Consider the following 15820-nt stretch of genomic DNA (forward strand, 5'->3'; position numbering starts at 1 on the left):
AATAGTGAGGGAGGCATCGGACACCAACGAGGGCCCTTGATTGATGATGATGATTTTAAATCTTAACATGGTTGCTTAATAGTTTATTTAAAAACTCATGATTTCCTATTGAGTTGGAGTAAAAAAACTAAAAACGTTACTATAATATTAAATGTTCCACCTGTAAGCATGGCAGCTGATGATTCTGAATTTCTTTTCTCATTTTATTTTTTCTTCATACTTCTTTCTTTCTTTATTATGTCCCTTTTTCCTTGGGTTATATGCTGATGATAATAACCAGTTACAAAATGATTTTTCTAAAATTCATTCTTGTTTTTTAGGTCGTTCTTCCCTCTTTCCAATAGATGATGGTTTGCTGGACGATGGCCATAGCGATCAAGTTGGTGTCTTGAATTCACCTACTTGCTATTCAGCTCATCAGAATGGAGAACGGATAGAACGTTTCTCTCGGAAAGTATTTGTTGGTGGCCTTCCACCAGATATTGATGAAGGTGAGCTGGCTGAAATTGAATAGAAATTGGTCTGGAGTGGGCAGAAGGCTGCTTAGTCTCTTTAGGGTGTGTCTACACAGCAAAGTCTACACAGTGAGAATTGGACTTCTTATGCTGACTAAGGTCTTGAATGTGACCTGCCTTTAAATGAAATTTCTTTAAGAAAATTTTATTTATACATACATACATACATACATACATATATGTTTTCAGAGAATAAAAGCAATAATACTAAGGTGTAAATCTTACATAATATATTGAAGGCAGAGAACTTTTCTTGAGTGAGCTTGTCACAGCTGCTCAGTATTATATCTTCACCTGAATCACTCAGCTTGATATTTTAGCATAGAATGTTATGTAGAAGGCCTGTCATGTTACCAATATCAGAATGAACTCTTCTACCTCAGACACATGGTATTCGTGACAAGTTGTGATTTTTTTTTACTTTGACTTTTTTAATTTCAATTCTTCCTCTCTAGTCCACTTTCCTACGTGGCATACAAAGCAACATTCTACTAAATAACCAAAGTGTGGAGGGGGTGGGAGAAGACAGGCCTGTCCACTTTTATGGAGGGGCCACTTCTAAATATAAAACGGCAGTTTAGTCTCCGGGCCCATTCTGCACTTACCCTCTGCTGAGACTTCTTATAAAAGTGCCAGTAGTTGGGATGGACACTTGCCTAATAGTATCTGGACCATAGGCCATTGAATACTAATCACTTTTGTCGAAGACCTTCAGTCTTTAGGAAATTTAAAATTACTGATTTCCTATTTCCACCCAAATTGCTCTAAAATTCTCCTTTTATTAAGTGATTCAAACAAATTTTATTAAACTAAAGTTAGGTTTAAAATTATTTGTGGCATGGTTTGTAAATAGGTTCCTAAAACTGGAATAATTATCTTATGTCATATTTATTTTTTATATATACTGTTTTTGCTAGAAACTGTCATTTTATATGGACTAAATGAACAAAGCATCACTTTGAACTGTCATCTGTTTTAATTCTAACTATTATACATGGGTTGTTTTGGGGTTTTTTTAGATGAAATTACTGCTAGCTTCAGACGATTTGGGCCTCTAGTAGTAGACTGGCCTCACAAAGCAGAAAGCAAGTCCTACTTTCCACCGAAAGGTAACAATGAGAGATTTTTGGGGGGTTGTGTAATCTTCTTAATTTTGGATACTGTTCATGCCTCTTTCTCTTCTGAATGGTTTAATTTGCAGCCTTTTAGGTTTTGTCTGCGCTACTCCAGTTTGGATTATAGAGGTATAAATAGCAGTGAACATCAAAGTGCTGTGCTATAATTCGCTCTGGTGGACACCGCAGGCACAAACTGTATGGTTCTCAATTTGCTGTAACATGATTGTCTTCGAACAGGACTACATTAACATGAAGTACATATCCACATTGGCAAGTTACAGTGCTGCATTTTCAAATGGACTGCTGTTTACACTCCCAGAGTCTGAAGTGCAGGGCAGTGTGAGCAAGCCCTTAGAAGCCTAGCAGTTAATACTGCTGTACAAGTAGGGGTGTGCATACATGGCTTTGTTTCATTCCAAACCTAGACACTGAGGGTGTTTGGCTCTTTGCTGGTGTCTGTTCTTTATCAATTCAGTGCTGGATTTGTGAAGTAACTTTTCATATCTGACTCTCCCAAATAGCAGCTCAGGGCTCTGCAGTCATGTTGCAGGGTATAACCTTTAGGATTTATCTTTGCATATAATAAATATCCCTTTAGGCCTTTTCTTGACTGACTTTATAAAGTTAATGTTAGGTATAGCACATTAGGGGTATAAAAAATTCATACCATTTAGCACTTGGGCTATGCTAACCTAACTCCCGGTATAGACACGACTAGGTTAACAGAAAATGCAAGATAGCTACCACTGTTTAAGGAGGTGGATTAACTACAGTGACAGGGAAAACTGCTTCCATCGCTGTAGGAAGTGCCACACTGCAGTGCTTTAGCAGCATAGTGATCAATAGAGCCTGAAGTTTAGGTATGGCCATCAGGTGTTTTACATAGTTTCTCAGCTTGGAGTTTTCATGTGGGCATATGTTTAGGATTAATGCCTGTGTACACACTTTGTATTTTATTGGCAAACTAGAGTCAAACCTTTCAAAATTTAGAACAAAGTCTTGACTGTGCATTGTCTGGTTTGCCATTAAAGGACTGTTTCAATTCAAGTCAGGATAGTATAGCTCTGGAAGGCATAGAAAAAAAAATTCACTCATTTATAAATCTATTCAGATTTGAGAATATAGAAGTCATAGATTTTTAATCACATTTATAGGCCGACAACAGGTATTTTCAAGTACATTCTCTTACTATTTGTTTGTGTTCCCATTGAGTAAGCTATAAACACAAACAAACTCCTTTTAGGTTTTATGTTACAAACATCCTATTCAAGCAATGCTTCTCCTTTTATTTTAACAACTAAAATACAATTTGTATTCATTATCTCTACCAAATATCCAAGTTTGGATGTATCCAAATATCCAGTTTAGATGATATTCAGTAATGTGGCCAAGAATATAGGTGTAATGATGTGCATTTATTTAATGATTGATAGAGCCTAAATTTTGCTTCATGGTTCTTTTGAGTTTATCAGGGCCCACTTATTGAATTCTATACTAACTGGACATTTTGCATTTGCTGGAAATGTGGGGTGGGAAATCCAGGAAATAAGGCTGTGTGTATATACAGTTGCATACAAATCTTATCCAACTAGGTGAATGATGCAATGATTCCAGCTTGCCCAGTCTGCAGTTTCATATTGTCATCATGGCAGAGGCAGGTGGTGAGTGCATCACTCTTGTACTCTGATCCCTACACTGCCTTCCAGCCCACCATTGAGGTCAGGAAGGAATATAACCCAAGAGGACCGCCTTTGCCAATGAAGGGAGAAGAGCAGAAAAGCCTCTTGATATCCATTAGGAATCTAAGCCTTACCTGGAAGGGACTTTCATGTTGTGAGAATAATTGTTGTGTTTTTCATATACTATCCAAGATAAACAGATCTTAGCCTTGATTTTTTTCCTGCCTTGTTATATAAGGCCTATATTATATTGGATACCAGCTACATTGAAATCATAGAATATTAGAACTGGGTCATCAAGGCCAGTTCCCTGCACTTGTGGCAAGACTAAGAACCGTAGACTGTCCATGACAGGTGCTTGTGTAACCTGCCATTAAAAATCTCCAATAATGAAGATTCCACAACCTCCCTAGGCAATTTATTCCAGATCTTACCCATCCTCACAGTTAGAAATGTTTTCCTAATGTCTGACTTAAACCTCCACTGCTGCAATTTAAGCCCATTGCTTTTTGTCATGTTATCAGGAGTTGTTAAAAATGATTTCTCTCCCTCCTCCTTGTAACAGCCTTTTAGATACTTATGTCCCCTCTCAGTCTTCTTTTTTTCCATACTCAACAAGTTCAGTTCCTTCAGTTTTCCCTCATAGGTCATCTTTTCTAGACCTTTAATCAGTTGTGTTGCTCTATTCTGGATCTTTTGCAGTTTTCCACATCTTTCCTGAAATGTGGCACCCAGTACTGGAAAAATACTTTAATGGAGGCCTAACCAGTGCAAAGTAGAGTGGAAGAGTTACTTTTTGGGTCTTGCTTATAACATTCCTGTTAATACATCCAAGAATGATGGGGGGGGAGGGTTTGCAACAATATCACACTGTTGACTCATATTAAGCTTGTGGCCCACTATGACCACCAGATCACTTTCCACAGGTGATCTGTGATCCCTAGATAGTCATTTCCCCTTTTGTATGTGCACAACTGATTGATTGCTCCTTCCCAAGTGGAGTACTTTGCATTTGTTCTGATGGAATTTCATCATGTTTATATCAGACCATTTCTCCAAATTGTGTACATTATTTTGATTTATAATCCTATCTTCCAAAGCACTCACAACCTTGTCCCAGTTTAGTCTCATCCGCAAACAATAAGAGTACACTCTATTCCATATCTAAATAACGGATTAAGATATTGAACAGAGCTGGTCCCAGAAATAATCCCTTTGAAACCCCACTCATTATGCCCTTCCAGCAAAAGACTGAACCATTGATAACTGTTCTGTGGGAAGAGTTATCCAATTAGTTATGCACACACCTTATGGTAGCTTTATCTAGGTTGTATTTTACCAGTTTATTTATGAGAAGGTCATGTGAGACTCTTATCAAATGCATTACTAAAGTCTAGATGTACCATGTCTATTGCTTCCCCCTCATCCTCAAGCCTGGTTATCCTGTCAAAGAAAGCTCTCATAGGAATGCACATAATGAATGAGACCTAAGGTCTATCTAGCCCAGTATCCTGTCCTCCCACAATGGCCAATACCATTGACCCAGTATGGCTGTTCTGTTGAAAGGATGAGTTGCTGCTATGTGAATATCGGACAGGATGATTTCTAATTTCACGCCCTAGGGCCGGCCTTCCACACTGGGGCGGGATTAGTGTTGCAGCCGGGATTAGGGCTGGATGATAAGGCAGAGAGTGCTACAGATGGTTTCTATGGTATTGTTTGCCTATAAATGATTACTAGGCAAACTCTAACTGTTGCTATTAAAGGGTTTATTTCAGGGGTGGGGAACCTCACACCCAGGGGCCAGATGTGGCCCCCAACTTGTCTGGATCCATTCCCTGAGGCTCAGGGCTCCCCACCCACCCCCCAGCATTGACGAGCCCGCGCTGGCACTCCAGCTCCTCTGCTATCTCCCACATGGAGCTGAAGCACACAAAACCTACTAACCTGGGCCCCCCTAAGCTCCGGTGTTGGAGGGGTATGTGGAAAGTCTCTCTCCTTCTCAGCAAGGGGGGGTTGTTGTTTTTTTCTTTGCATCTCGTGTGTGTGTCCCCAAAAAAGGTTCCCCGCCACTGGTTTATCTGATCCAGGCTTTATAAACAACATAGTTCTTCTAAGGGAAATATTATCTCTGGATACACCCTTCAGAGTTTGAGAATTTTTGGTTAACTTTTACTTGAAGACAAAATTGTAATCCTAGTGTGTGTCCCAAATCATTTGCTTTTTCTCTGTGAACTATGAATTTCAAGTAACCTTCAATGTGATTAATTTCATCATATATTATTTATCCACTCTTGTTAGATATTCCAAGATCGGACACTGTAAACCTGGGCAGATTAAGTCTCTGTGCTGGTGAGGGAAAGAATAGGCCCTCAACTTAATGGGGAAGTAGAGCTAATAATGGATTACATCAAGAAGGCTGAAGTGTGTTTTAACCTACTTTTCTTCAGCCTTCACTAAAAAGGTTCATTGTGACCAAATATATTAACCAAAAAAAAAGGGGGGGGGGGGGACAAACAAGAATAGAGAAAGGACAACTTAAAGAATAGTTAGGTAAGTTAAAATTAATTCAGCAGGACCAGAGGAAATTCACCCTAGAACACTTGAGAAATTATCTGAAGCAATTGTGAAACCATTAACAATTAAGAACTCATGGAGATGCGTGAGGTCCCAGAGGCCTAAGTAAGCATAAACATAGCACCTATCTTTAAAAGGTGTACAAAGAGTACCTGAGGAATTATAGATCAGTGAGCCTAATTTCAATACCTGGAAAGATATTGGAACAAATTATTAAAAATCAGTTTGTTACTTGGAAAATAATAGGGTGATATGTAGTAGCCAATATGGATTTGTCAAGAACCAAATCATGTCAGAAGACTCTAATTTTTTTTTTTTTTTTTTTGTACATGGTTACTATGCTAGTGTATGGGTTGGGGGAAGCAGGAGGCGTGATATATCTGGTTTTTAGTAAGGCTTGTGGTGCAGTCACACATTATACTGTCATAAGAACATTCGGTTTCACTGAAAGTATAATAAGGTGAGTGCACAACTGGCTCAAAGAGAATACTCTGAGTACTTGTAAATAGTTTGCTACCGAATTGGGAGGGCATATCTAATAGAGACTCATAGGGGCTCTGTCCTGGTTCTCACTGTGGCATAGTGGGGTGCTGTCTGCTCTCTGACCCGAGGTCCCCCTGCGCTGTGATGTGAGATTCTCACTGAGTCTCCCAAATGTGTATTAACCCAGACACCCAGGCTCAGCCTCCCAGGGAGAGAGACAAAGGGAGGAGGTTGGAGACCAACACCTGGCTGGGGAGCAGGGCTGGAAGAGAGTTTTAGTTTTCTGTCTGGAATCATGGAGGAAGAAGCTTAAGCAAGGGGGCCTGTGATTTAGGGGCCCAGTCTCCCCCATTTCAAGGGGGCTGAGGCATCCTAGGCCTGGCCCTGTAACTAGATTACATCTGTTCTGTGCTGCATCCTTGGAGAAGCAATAAACTCTCTCAATCCTACTGGCTGGCAGAGTCTGTTCGTGCCACAACGGGGGTACAGGAGTCGGGGTTACCCCAACATGCCATCACACTCACTAATTACTTGGATAGTAGAATGGAGGTTATGCTTATAAATTGCAGATGATATGAAGCTGGGAGGTGTTGCAAACACTTTGGAGGATAGAATTCAAAGCTACATTTACAAATTGGAGAATTGTCTGTAATCAGTAAGATGGAATTAAGTAAAGACTGGTGCAAAGTACTGCATTTATGAAGAAATAATCAAATACAGAACTACAAAATAGGGAATAACTGGCTAGGCAATAGTACTGCAGAAATAGATAATGGGGTTATAGTGAATTACAAATGGAATATGAACCAAAAATGAAGGACAGCAGGAGATAATAGTTGGAGGAGTTGCACTATGTGTAAGAGAGCAGTAGGATTGCTCAGCGCTCCAGTATGAAACTGGAAAAAAAGCCTGTTGAGAGTCTTTGGGTTAAGATGTAGTCTCCTCACCACAAAAAAGATATTTTGGCCTTGGAAAAGATTCAGAAAAGGGCAACTAAAATGATTAGGGGTTTGAAGTGGGTCCCATATGACGAGAGGTTAAAGTGACTGGGACTTTTCAGTTTAGAAAAGAGGAGACAGAGGGGATATGATAGAGGTCTATAAAATCATGAGTGGTGTGGAGAGGGCCGATAAAAGTTATTTACTAGTTCCCTAAATAGAAGAACTAGAGGACACCAAATGAAATTAATGGGTAGCAGGTTTAAAACGAATAAAATAAAGTTCTTCTTCACACAGCGTGTAGTCAACCTGTGGAACTCCTTGCCAGAGGAGGCTGTGAAGGCTAGGACTATAATAGAGTTTAAAGAGAAGCTAGATAATTTCATGGAGGTTAGGTCCATAAAAGGCTATTAGCCAGGGGATAAAATGGTGTCCTTGGCCTCTGTTTGTCAGAGGCTGGAGAGAGATGGCAGGAGACAAATCGCTTGATCATTGTCTTCGGTCCACCCTCTCTGGGGCACTTGGTGCTGGCCACAGTCGGTAGACAGGATACTGGGCTAGAAGGACCTTTGGTCTGACCCAGTACGGCCGTTCTTATGTAAGATTGGAGGGGAGAGCAACAAGAGTTATGTGATGGGCATCTGCTATAAACCACCAGACTAAGACGATGAGATAGACAAGGCATTCTTGGGACAGCTAACAGAAACTTTCCAGATTATAGTCCCTGGTTCTCATGGGGGACTTCAGTCACCCTGACATCTGTTAGGAGAGCAATGTAGACACAATCCAGGGAGTATTTGGAGAGTGTTAAGGACAGCTTCTGGTACAAGAAAACAACTAGCAGTCATGCTCCTCTTGACCTGCTACTCACGAACAGTGAAGAATTGGTAGGGAAAGTAGAATTTTGTGACACGCAGCAGCAGTGATCAGGAGAGATGGTAGTGTTCAAAATCTTGATAAAAGGAAGAAAGGAGAGCAGCAGAAAAGCAGACTTTGACTTCCTTAGGGAATAGATGGGCAGGATCCTCTGGGAGGCTAATATAAGAAGGAAAGGAGTCCAGGAGAGCTGGCTTATTTTGAAAAAAATCTTATTGAGGACACAGGAACAACCCACCCCAATGTGCTGAAAGAGTAGCAAATATGCAAGCTACCTGCCTGGCTTAACCGAGAAATCTTCTGTCAGTTTAAACACAAAAAGGAAGCTTACAAGAAGTGGACACTGGGACAGATGACTAGGGAGGAGTATAATCAGGAAGGCCAAAGCACAATGGGAAGTGCAGCTAGCAAGGGATGTGAAGGATAAGAAGTGTTTCTACAGGTATGTTAGCAACAAGAACAAGGTAAGGGAAAGTGTGGAACCCTTACATAATGGAGAAGGTGACCTAGTGTCAGATGATGTGGGAAAAGCTGAAGTGCTCAATGCTTTTTTGCTTTAGTCTTCACAAACAATGTCGGCTCCCAGACTGATGTACTGGGCAGCACAGAATGGAAAGGAGGTGTACAATCCTTGGTAGTGAAAGAACCAGGTTAAAGACTATTTATAAAAACAAGACATGTACAAGTCCATGGTGCCAGATCTAATGCATCCGTGGATGCTGAGAGAGTTGACTGATGTGATTGCAGAGCCATTGGCCATTATCTTTGAAAACCTGTGGTGATTGGGGAAGGTCCCAGATGACTGGAAAAAGTAAAATATAGAGCCCATGCTTTAAAAAAAGGAAGGAGGACGCTCTACAAAACTACAGACCAGTCAGCCTCATCTCAGACCCTGACATGCCAGAGGGGTCAATCTTGGGACCAGTTTGTTCAACATTTTAATTAATGATCTGGGTGATAGTATGGATGGTGTCAGGATCTTATCAGTGATGACTGATGACAGAAAAAGTAGTGGTCTCAGGTTGTGGTGGGTGAGTTGTAGGTTGGATATTAGGAACAACTACTTCACTAGGAGGGTGGTGAGGACTGGAATGGGTTGTCTAGGAATGTGGTGAATCTCCATCCTTAGAGCTTTTTAAGGCCAGGCTTGATAAAGCCCTGGCTAGAATGATTATAGTTGGGGTTGGTCCTGCTTTGAATGGGGATTGGACTGGCTGACCTCCTAAAGTCTCTTCCAGCTCTAATCTTCTATGATTCTATTACTGTAATGCAGTTTGAGGAAAAAGGCTAATATTCAGGAATGTATTAACAGGTGTGCCATATGTATGACACAAGAGATAATTGTCCTGTTCTCAGCATTGGCGAGGTCTCATGTGGAATACTTTGTCTAGTTTTAGGTGCCTGTGGCGTGACCCTCCCGCCTACCCTCTTAAGTCCAAGGCCCTCTGGCCTGAGTCCAAAACACAGTTTAGGGTTGTAGCAGGGACGCACCCCAGGTAGAGGTACCCGGGCCCACCCTACTCAGTTGGGTCCCGGCCCAGGGTCCTGTGAGCGACCGGGTAGCAGGTCACTTCCTTGGTGGGGCAATCCGGCCGAAAGGCGCCGAAGTTCTCCGGGCAGGAGAGGAGGTTCCCACTCCTGCCCTGGGCCACTTCCTACCTGGTTCCCTGGGGTTCCTTCCCCTGTACTCGCCCAGCTTGCTGCGGCCTCCGGGCTGGCATCTCCTCAGCAGGCAGTCCCTGGGTTGCACCAGCTCGCCTCTGCGTCTCCCCCAGCCTCTCCTGGAGTCTCCGGTGACAGCTGTGCAGGAGCCCCCTTCACAGGTCTTTCTCCTCCGGCTGTCTCCCCAGATTGAGTCCTTCCCCAGGCTTTTATAGTGGAGCTACAGCCCAAGCATGCTCGGTAGGGCTGCGGGGGAGGGGCCTCTGCAGCCAGGTAACCCTGGCTGGGCCCTGCAGGTTCAGTGTGGGACTGCCTCACCCCGTCACAGTGCCACACTGTAGGAAAGATAGAGACAGAATTGGATAGAGCTACAAAAATGATGGTAAAAGGCTTAGAATATTTTACCTATGAGGAAAAGTTTAAAAAAAAACCTGTGTGTTTAATCTTCATAAAAGAGAGAAGAAGGGAGGAGGACTAGAAAACAGTCTTCACTCTGCAGATAATTTTAGGGCTGTTATAAAGAGAGAGGTTATCAATTGTACTCCATCTCCATTGAGAATAGGAAAAGTAATAATTGGTTTAATCAGCAACAAGGGAAATTTATGTTAGACTTTCAGAAAAAAATTTCAAACTATAAAAGTTACTTTCTATAATAGGCTTCCAAGGAAGGTTTTGGAATCCATGTCAGTGGAGGTTTTTGAAAATATGATAAACAGAATACCTGATGAGGATGGTCTTGATATATAAGTTGTCCTATGTCAGTGCAGGAGGCTAGGGGAAAGACTACCAGCGTTTCTCAACTAGTGGTACAAGTATCCTTAGGGGTACTCGAGAGAAGTCTATGGGGGTACATCAACACAACTGAAATTTGGAGAAAACTGAATTTTTGCATTAAGTTTTACAGCATTTTATTATTTTTGTACTTTTTACACCCAAAAATTACATAGTCTGCCCAGCTACAATTAAGTTGTTTAAACAAATGCGTTGCAATGGTAGAAAAACAGTTTGTGTGTCTGAAAACTGTAGGGACTGGGTGTACTTATAATTTAAAAAAAGGGAGGGGGTACTTTATTTAAAAAAAGGTTGAGAAATACTGGCGTAGATCACCATTTGTGGTCCCTTCCAGCCCTACATTTGTATGATTTTGTAAGAGGCAGTTCAGACCTGTGGTAGGTAGAAGTGCAGCTGCAGACAGAATATTTTATCCATTAACAGCTCTGCTTGAACTCCTCCTGTCTGTTGGATAAAATATTACAGAAAAGAAGCATCCATAGAAAAGATTTTACACATACTGAGGTCCAGTCAATAAGCCTTGAGTGCCCAGTTTTCCCCCAAATAATCAGACTTGTGTGTAGACACCCTTGAAGCACCAAGCTTCCCACCTACCCAATCAAGCAAGATTATGTGCACCTGTTCCCCAAGCAGGTAAGCAAGGATATTTGTGCGAAGCTGGCCACAATCATGCAATCCAGTTGATGTGCTCAGGCCAGCAGTCAACAGTTTGTATAAACTCCAGCCACATAAAGGCTATGTCTAGACTGCAGGCGGATCTTTCGAAAGAGAAATCTGCTTTTTCGAAAGAGAGCACCCAGCGAGTCTGGATGCTCTCTTTCGAAGACGGCCTCTTTACATTGAAGAACGCCTTCTTTCGAAAGAGGAACTTTCGAAAGAAGGCGTTCTTCCTCGTAAATTGAGGTTTACCACCATCGAAAGAAAAGCCGCGTTCTTTCGAAATAATTTTGAAAGAACGCGGCTTGAGTCTGGACGCAGGGGAAGTTTTTTCGGGAAAAGGCTACTTTTCCCGAAAAAAACCCTGAGTCTGGACACAGCCAAACTGACATTATACTGTGGTTATCAACAATTAACTTAAATCTGTCACTTTTACAAAAAGGAAAATTGTTCTGATTTCTCCTGATCTATACAGGAAACACTTCTTCTCTGCCAAGTTTTGCATAAACAGAAAAGTTTTTAAAAAATATCATTCAACAGTGAAGATTTGAACTGAAAAGGAAAAATTTAAGCCAGAGCCCATTTTCAAGAAAAATCCTGTTTAAAAAATAAACGAGTAAAAGGAAACTAAAATGTTATAGAAAATATATCCCATAAAAACTAATTAAAAATTTGACTGATTGGGGAGGGAAGTTTCTAAATGTACTTTAGACTGAAAATCTAACTCTGGAGTTGCTGCTGGATTCTTCCACAGTTGGGGGGGGAAACGTCATTATTTAACCAGAACAATAAAAATGCTTTTCTGGCAGTTAAATTCCACCATAGCATTAGTTATGAATTTGAGTTCCTATTTGCATAGGGTTTGAGAGACTTGCTAGATCACTTATGCAGCAGAGTACTTTGCTCGTATCTCTAGAATTGAGTTTAGCCATTTTGTACCAAATCAGATTTTTATCGTATGTCTGTTGCTACCAGTGAAAGGTAGTTTTGGGTCTTCAGTAAAACATTATCTTGAAATTCCCATTATTTGATTGATAGTCTCTCTTAGAGCACTAAAGACTGCGTTATTCTTGTAGAATTTTGTTAAAAAGATTTAAGATGCTGTCTGATTTATAAACAATTAGGCTTACTTTGAGTTCTTGTTTTGCAATAAATGTTTGCATGGAGAAGAAACTTTATGAAGAATATGGGAGAAAATATTGCACCCTTTCAGCTAATTATTTGTTGTTGCTTCAGGATATGCGTTCCTCCTTTTCCAAGAAGAGAGCTCTGTTCAAGCACTGATTGATGCCTGTATTGAAGAAGATGGAAAGCTCTATCTATGTGTTTCCAGTCCTACTATCAAGGACAAGCCAGTAAGTAAACAGTAGATGGCCTCCAGGCTATAGCTGCCATCTGTCTAAAGCTGCTCCTGAGATGATGATGGTGAAAATAATCAAAAGCAAACTACCGTTGGCAGAGTTCAACATCTGGGACAGCTGAATGATTTAAAAAACTGCAGTGTCTTGAATTAATAAAATTAAAACAGAGCAACTAGACACGTTCAGTTAATGAGGCTGTGACTAGCTGACAGTTCAGACTGATGAACATAATATAGTGAGACTTAAAGTAGCATGCAGTTTTCTTTTATTAAATAGGTTCAGATTCGTCCCTGGAACTTAAGCGATAGTGACTTTGTGATGGATGGTTCACAGCCACTTGATCCTCGAAAAACAATTTTTGTTGGAGGAGTCCCGAGGCCATTAAGAGCTGGTACGTATAAAACTGATATTGTAATCAGTGTTCCTGTAAACTGTGCACTTGTGCGGCCACTCAGAAGAAATTCAGATGCCACCTAGCTGATTAGCAGAGCACCCACAGCTAGATTTTGTGTTTCTATTGGTGGTACACATTTGTACTTATCTCAATGCACATAAAAATATTCTGCACGTGGATGGAAAAGATTAGAGGGAACATTGGTTGTAATGTGGCAACTCTTAAAGAATTATGGTCAGTAATAAATTGAATCATACATCTTGTGTAAGTTTTATATACAAGAATATCTTGATGGCAGACTACTTGTGAAATATCTTTACTGTCCTGTAAGTTCTCTAGGGAGGATTTAAGTAGATACTGCTCATCATTTGTCTACTTAAATCAAAACTTATCAAGGTCTTCATGGTTGTGTCCAAGTTAAAGCTATAGAAAATTCACTCCTATTACCTGGCAAAGTTTTAATGTAAGATGTGTCACTTACAGGTTGGTTTTGTTTAAAAAAAAATGGGGGATGGAGAGTCCATGCTGATTCCCATTGGTGCACTTCAACTTGCATGTAATTTTACTACTGCTGTTCCGGTCTTACTAGCATCCCATGACATTCTTCCAGTCCGTGGGTTGTATGAAAAAGAATCATTAAGTGTGCTAGAAATCCCAGCATCTATTAGAGAGACTACAGGAGTGTCACTCGTGATGCCAGAACTTGTAATGTAGCTTAATTCCATTATAGAAAGAACAGCAATCAGAAAGAAAGACAGAAGGCATCCACTAGTCCAGCAGGAAATTGAGAGCCAGAAAACTGACAATCTAAGATCCTGGTGTAAAACATCTTCCATTTTTAATTATTGGACCTAGAATTTCCTGGATTCATGGAATTTTTCATTTGCAAAAAACTATCTTTAGCCATAATATAAACATTATGCTTTTTGTCACTGCAACAAAAATGTATTATATACCCTTTTGCTTCCAAATGGTTCCAATGGTGATTTTTTTCTTCAGTTCAGTCAAAATGCTTCCTGTTTCTTTGTTAAAATTCATTGTTAAACATACAAACAATATTCTACTGCTTATCATAGTAATAGTATCTGCTGAAACTGAGCTTCTGTGACATTCATGTGATGACTATCTTGTCTTCACTAAATAGTGACATTTAGCTCACTTTTTTATTTTATTTGCAAACATATATTCATTTAAAATACACAGTACAACTGAACAGCACCATCAGCTGATAAAAATTAGCGTGAAGCTAAGTGCACCAACTATGTCCTAAATGTAAAGTTTCAGTAATACATAGGTTAAATCAGCTGCAGTAACTGAATGCTTTGTGAGAATATCTGGTTTCTAACATTTGAAATTTACTCTTATGAAAGTCTGTTTCTGCACACTAAGTCCAGATAAGCAGGCTTTGTATGTGGGCTTTAGAGGACAGAAACCCCAACTCCAAATGTAGGCAGGATATAGAGCATTTATACAGCCAAACAATAGTGGCCTGCTCCATCCCACACACAAGGAATTTGTAGGAATTTCACCTAGTTCATAGTCCAGACATCTATCAGCCCCTGAGTCTGCCCAGAAATCCTTTCTTGCATTCCCTGAATAAACCCCCCTTGGAGTTCAGCTCCAGGACATAGGTGGCTGCAGTGACTGACTCATTGTTCTACTGAGTTGACTTTGGAAAGTCATTTGAGGGATGTAACTATTGTTCTGAAATAGTACACATGACACAATAAATTACTTATTTTTCTTTTCTATTAATTTTCAAATAATATATTTGACAGCATTTACATTGCTTATGTAAAATACTCCTGTATTCTTCTGTTCCTTCATAGTTGAATTGGCTATGATAATGGATCGTCTGTATGGTGGAGTTTGTTATGCAGGAATTGATACTGACCCTGAGCTGAAATACCCCAAAGGTGCTGGGCGTGTTGCATTTTCCAATCAGCAGAGTTACATTGCTGCCATTAGTGCTCGATTTGTTCAACTTCAGCATGGCGATATCGATAAACGAGTAAGTTGTACAGAATTAATTGTTTACAACATTTATTGCATGTCTCTGCAAATGAGTGGCTAGCTATAAAACACACCACAGAATTCATTGATGTTGCATTTGGCTTGGCTTTGATACTAACTCTTTAGTTTCATTTATTTTAATAGTCATATAACTTCTGGAGTTCTAGGTATTAAAACCTTACTGTGCAATATAAATTCAACAAAGCAACAGTTTGTTCCTGTGATTTATTATATGCCATATATTATTCCTCATCTAGTGACAGCCCCTTTTGATATCAACAGCAAATGGCTTAAAATATTCTTAGTTTTTATTCCTATTATCCTAAGTAAACAGTAAAGAAATGGAATTGTCTACTATTCTGATCCTTATATACAGAGGCTCCTTAGGTTGAATTTTCAGAGCAGCTTAGTATATGCAGTGTCCCTTGCTTATAAATGTTCAAAATTTGTAAAAAAAAATGTCCCAGTGAGCCTCAAGCTGATCACTCAAAATCAGATATTGCTAGCTTGTAAAATCACAGGAAGAGCTTTTTAAACCTGCACCAATGAAGTGCTGTCTTTCCAAGTGTACAAATGGACGGTTCCAGTGTATCCACTGCTGCTCATAGCTTCCCAAAGCAAAAATCCAATTTACACTGATAAGATAGTCGGTTTCACTACTGCTATTTAGAAACATGTGGCTAACAAGGAACTGATATAGATTATTTCAGTTTAAATACAGTATGTTTCTGCTTTGGAAAACTATTGGAGGTGGC

General features: G+C 40.1%; 1 protein-coding gene across 5 annotated transcripts in view; it reads left to right on the forward strand.

Moving 5' to 3' along the window:
* CPEB2 (cytoplasmic polyadenylation element binding protein 2) overlaps window positions 1–15820 on the forward strand; it is a 92883-nt gene that overhangs the window by 58665 nt on the left and 18398 nt on the right. For all 5 annotated transcript variants that reach the window (XM_075930714.2, XM_014580541.4, XM_014580545.4 and 2 more), the window contains 5 exons: window positions 321–491; window positions 1535–1624; window positions 12534–12652; window positions 12935–13049; window positions 14882–15063. In XM_075930714.2, the coding sequence (XP_075786829.2) occupies window positions 321–491; window positions 1535–1624; window positions 12534–12652; window positions 12935–13049; window positions 14882–15063 (677 nt within the window). The remainder of the gene's footprint in view (window positions 1–320; window positions 492–1534; window positions 1625–12533; window positions 12653–12934; window positions 13050–14881; window positions 15064–15820) is intronic.

Source organism: Pelodiscus sinensis, chromosome 4 (assembly GCF_052426305.1).
Source record: "Pelodiscus sinensis isolate ZL-2025 chromosome 4, ASM5242630v1, whole genome shotgun sequence".
NCBI classification, from domain to species: domain Eukaryota; kingdom Metazoa; phylum Chordata; order Testudines; family Trionychidae; genus Pelodiscus; species Pelodiscus sinensis.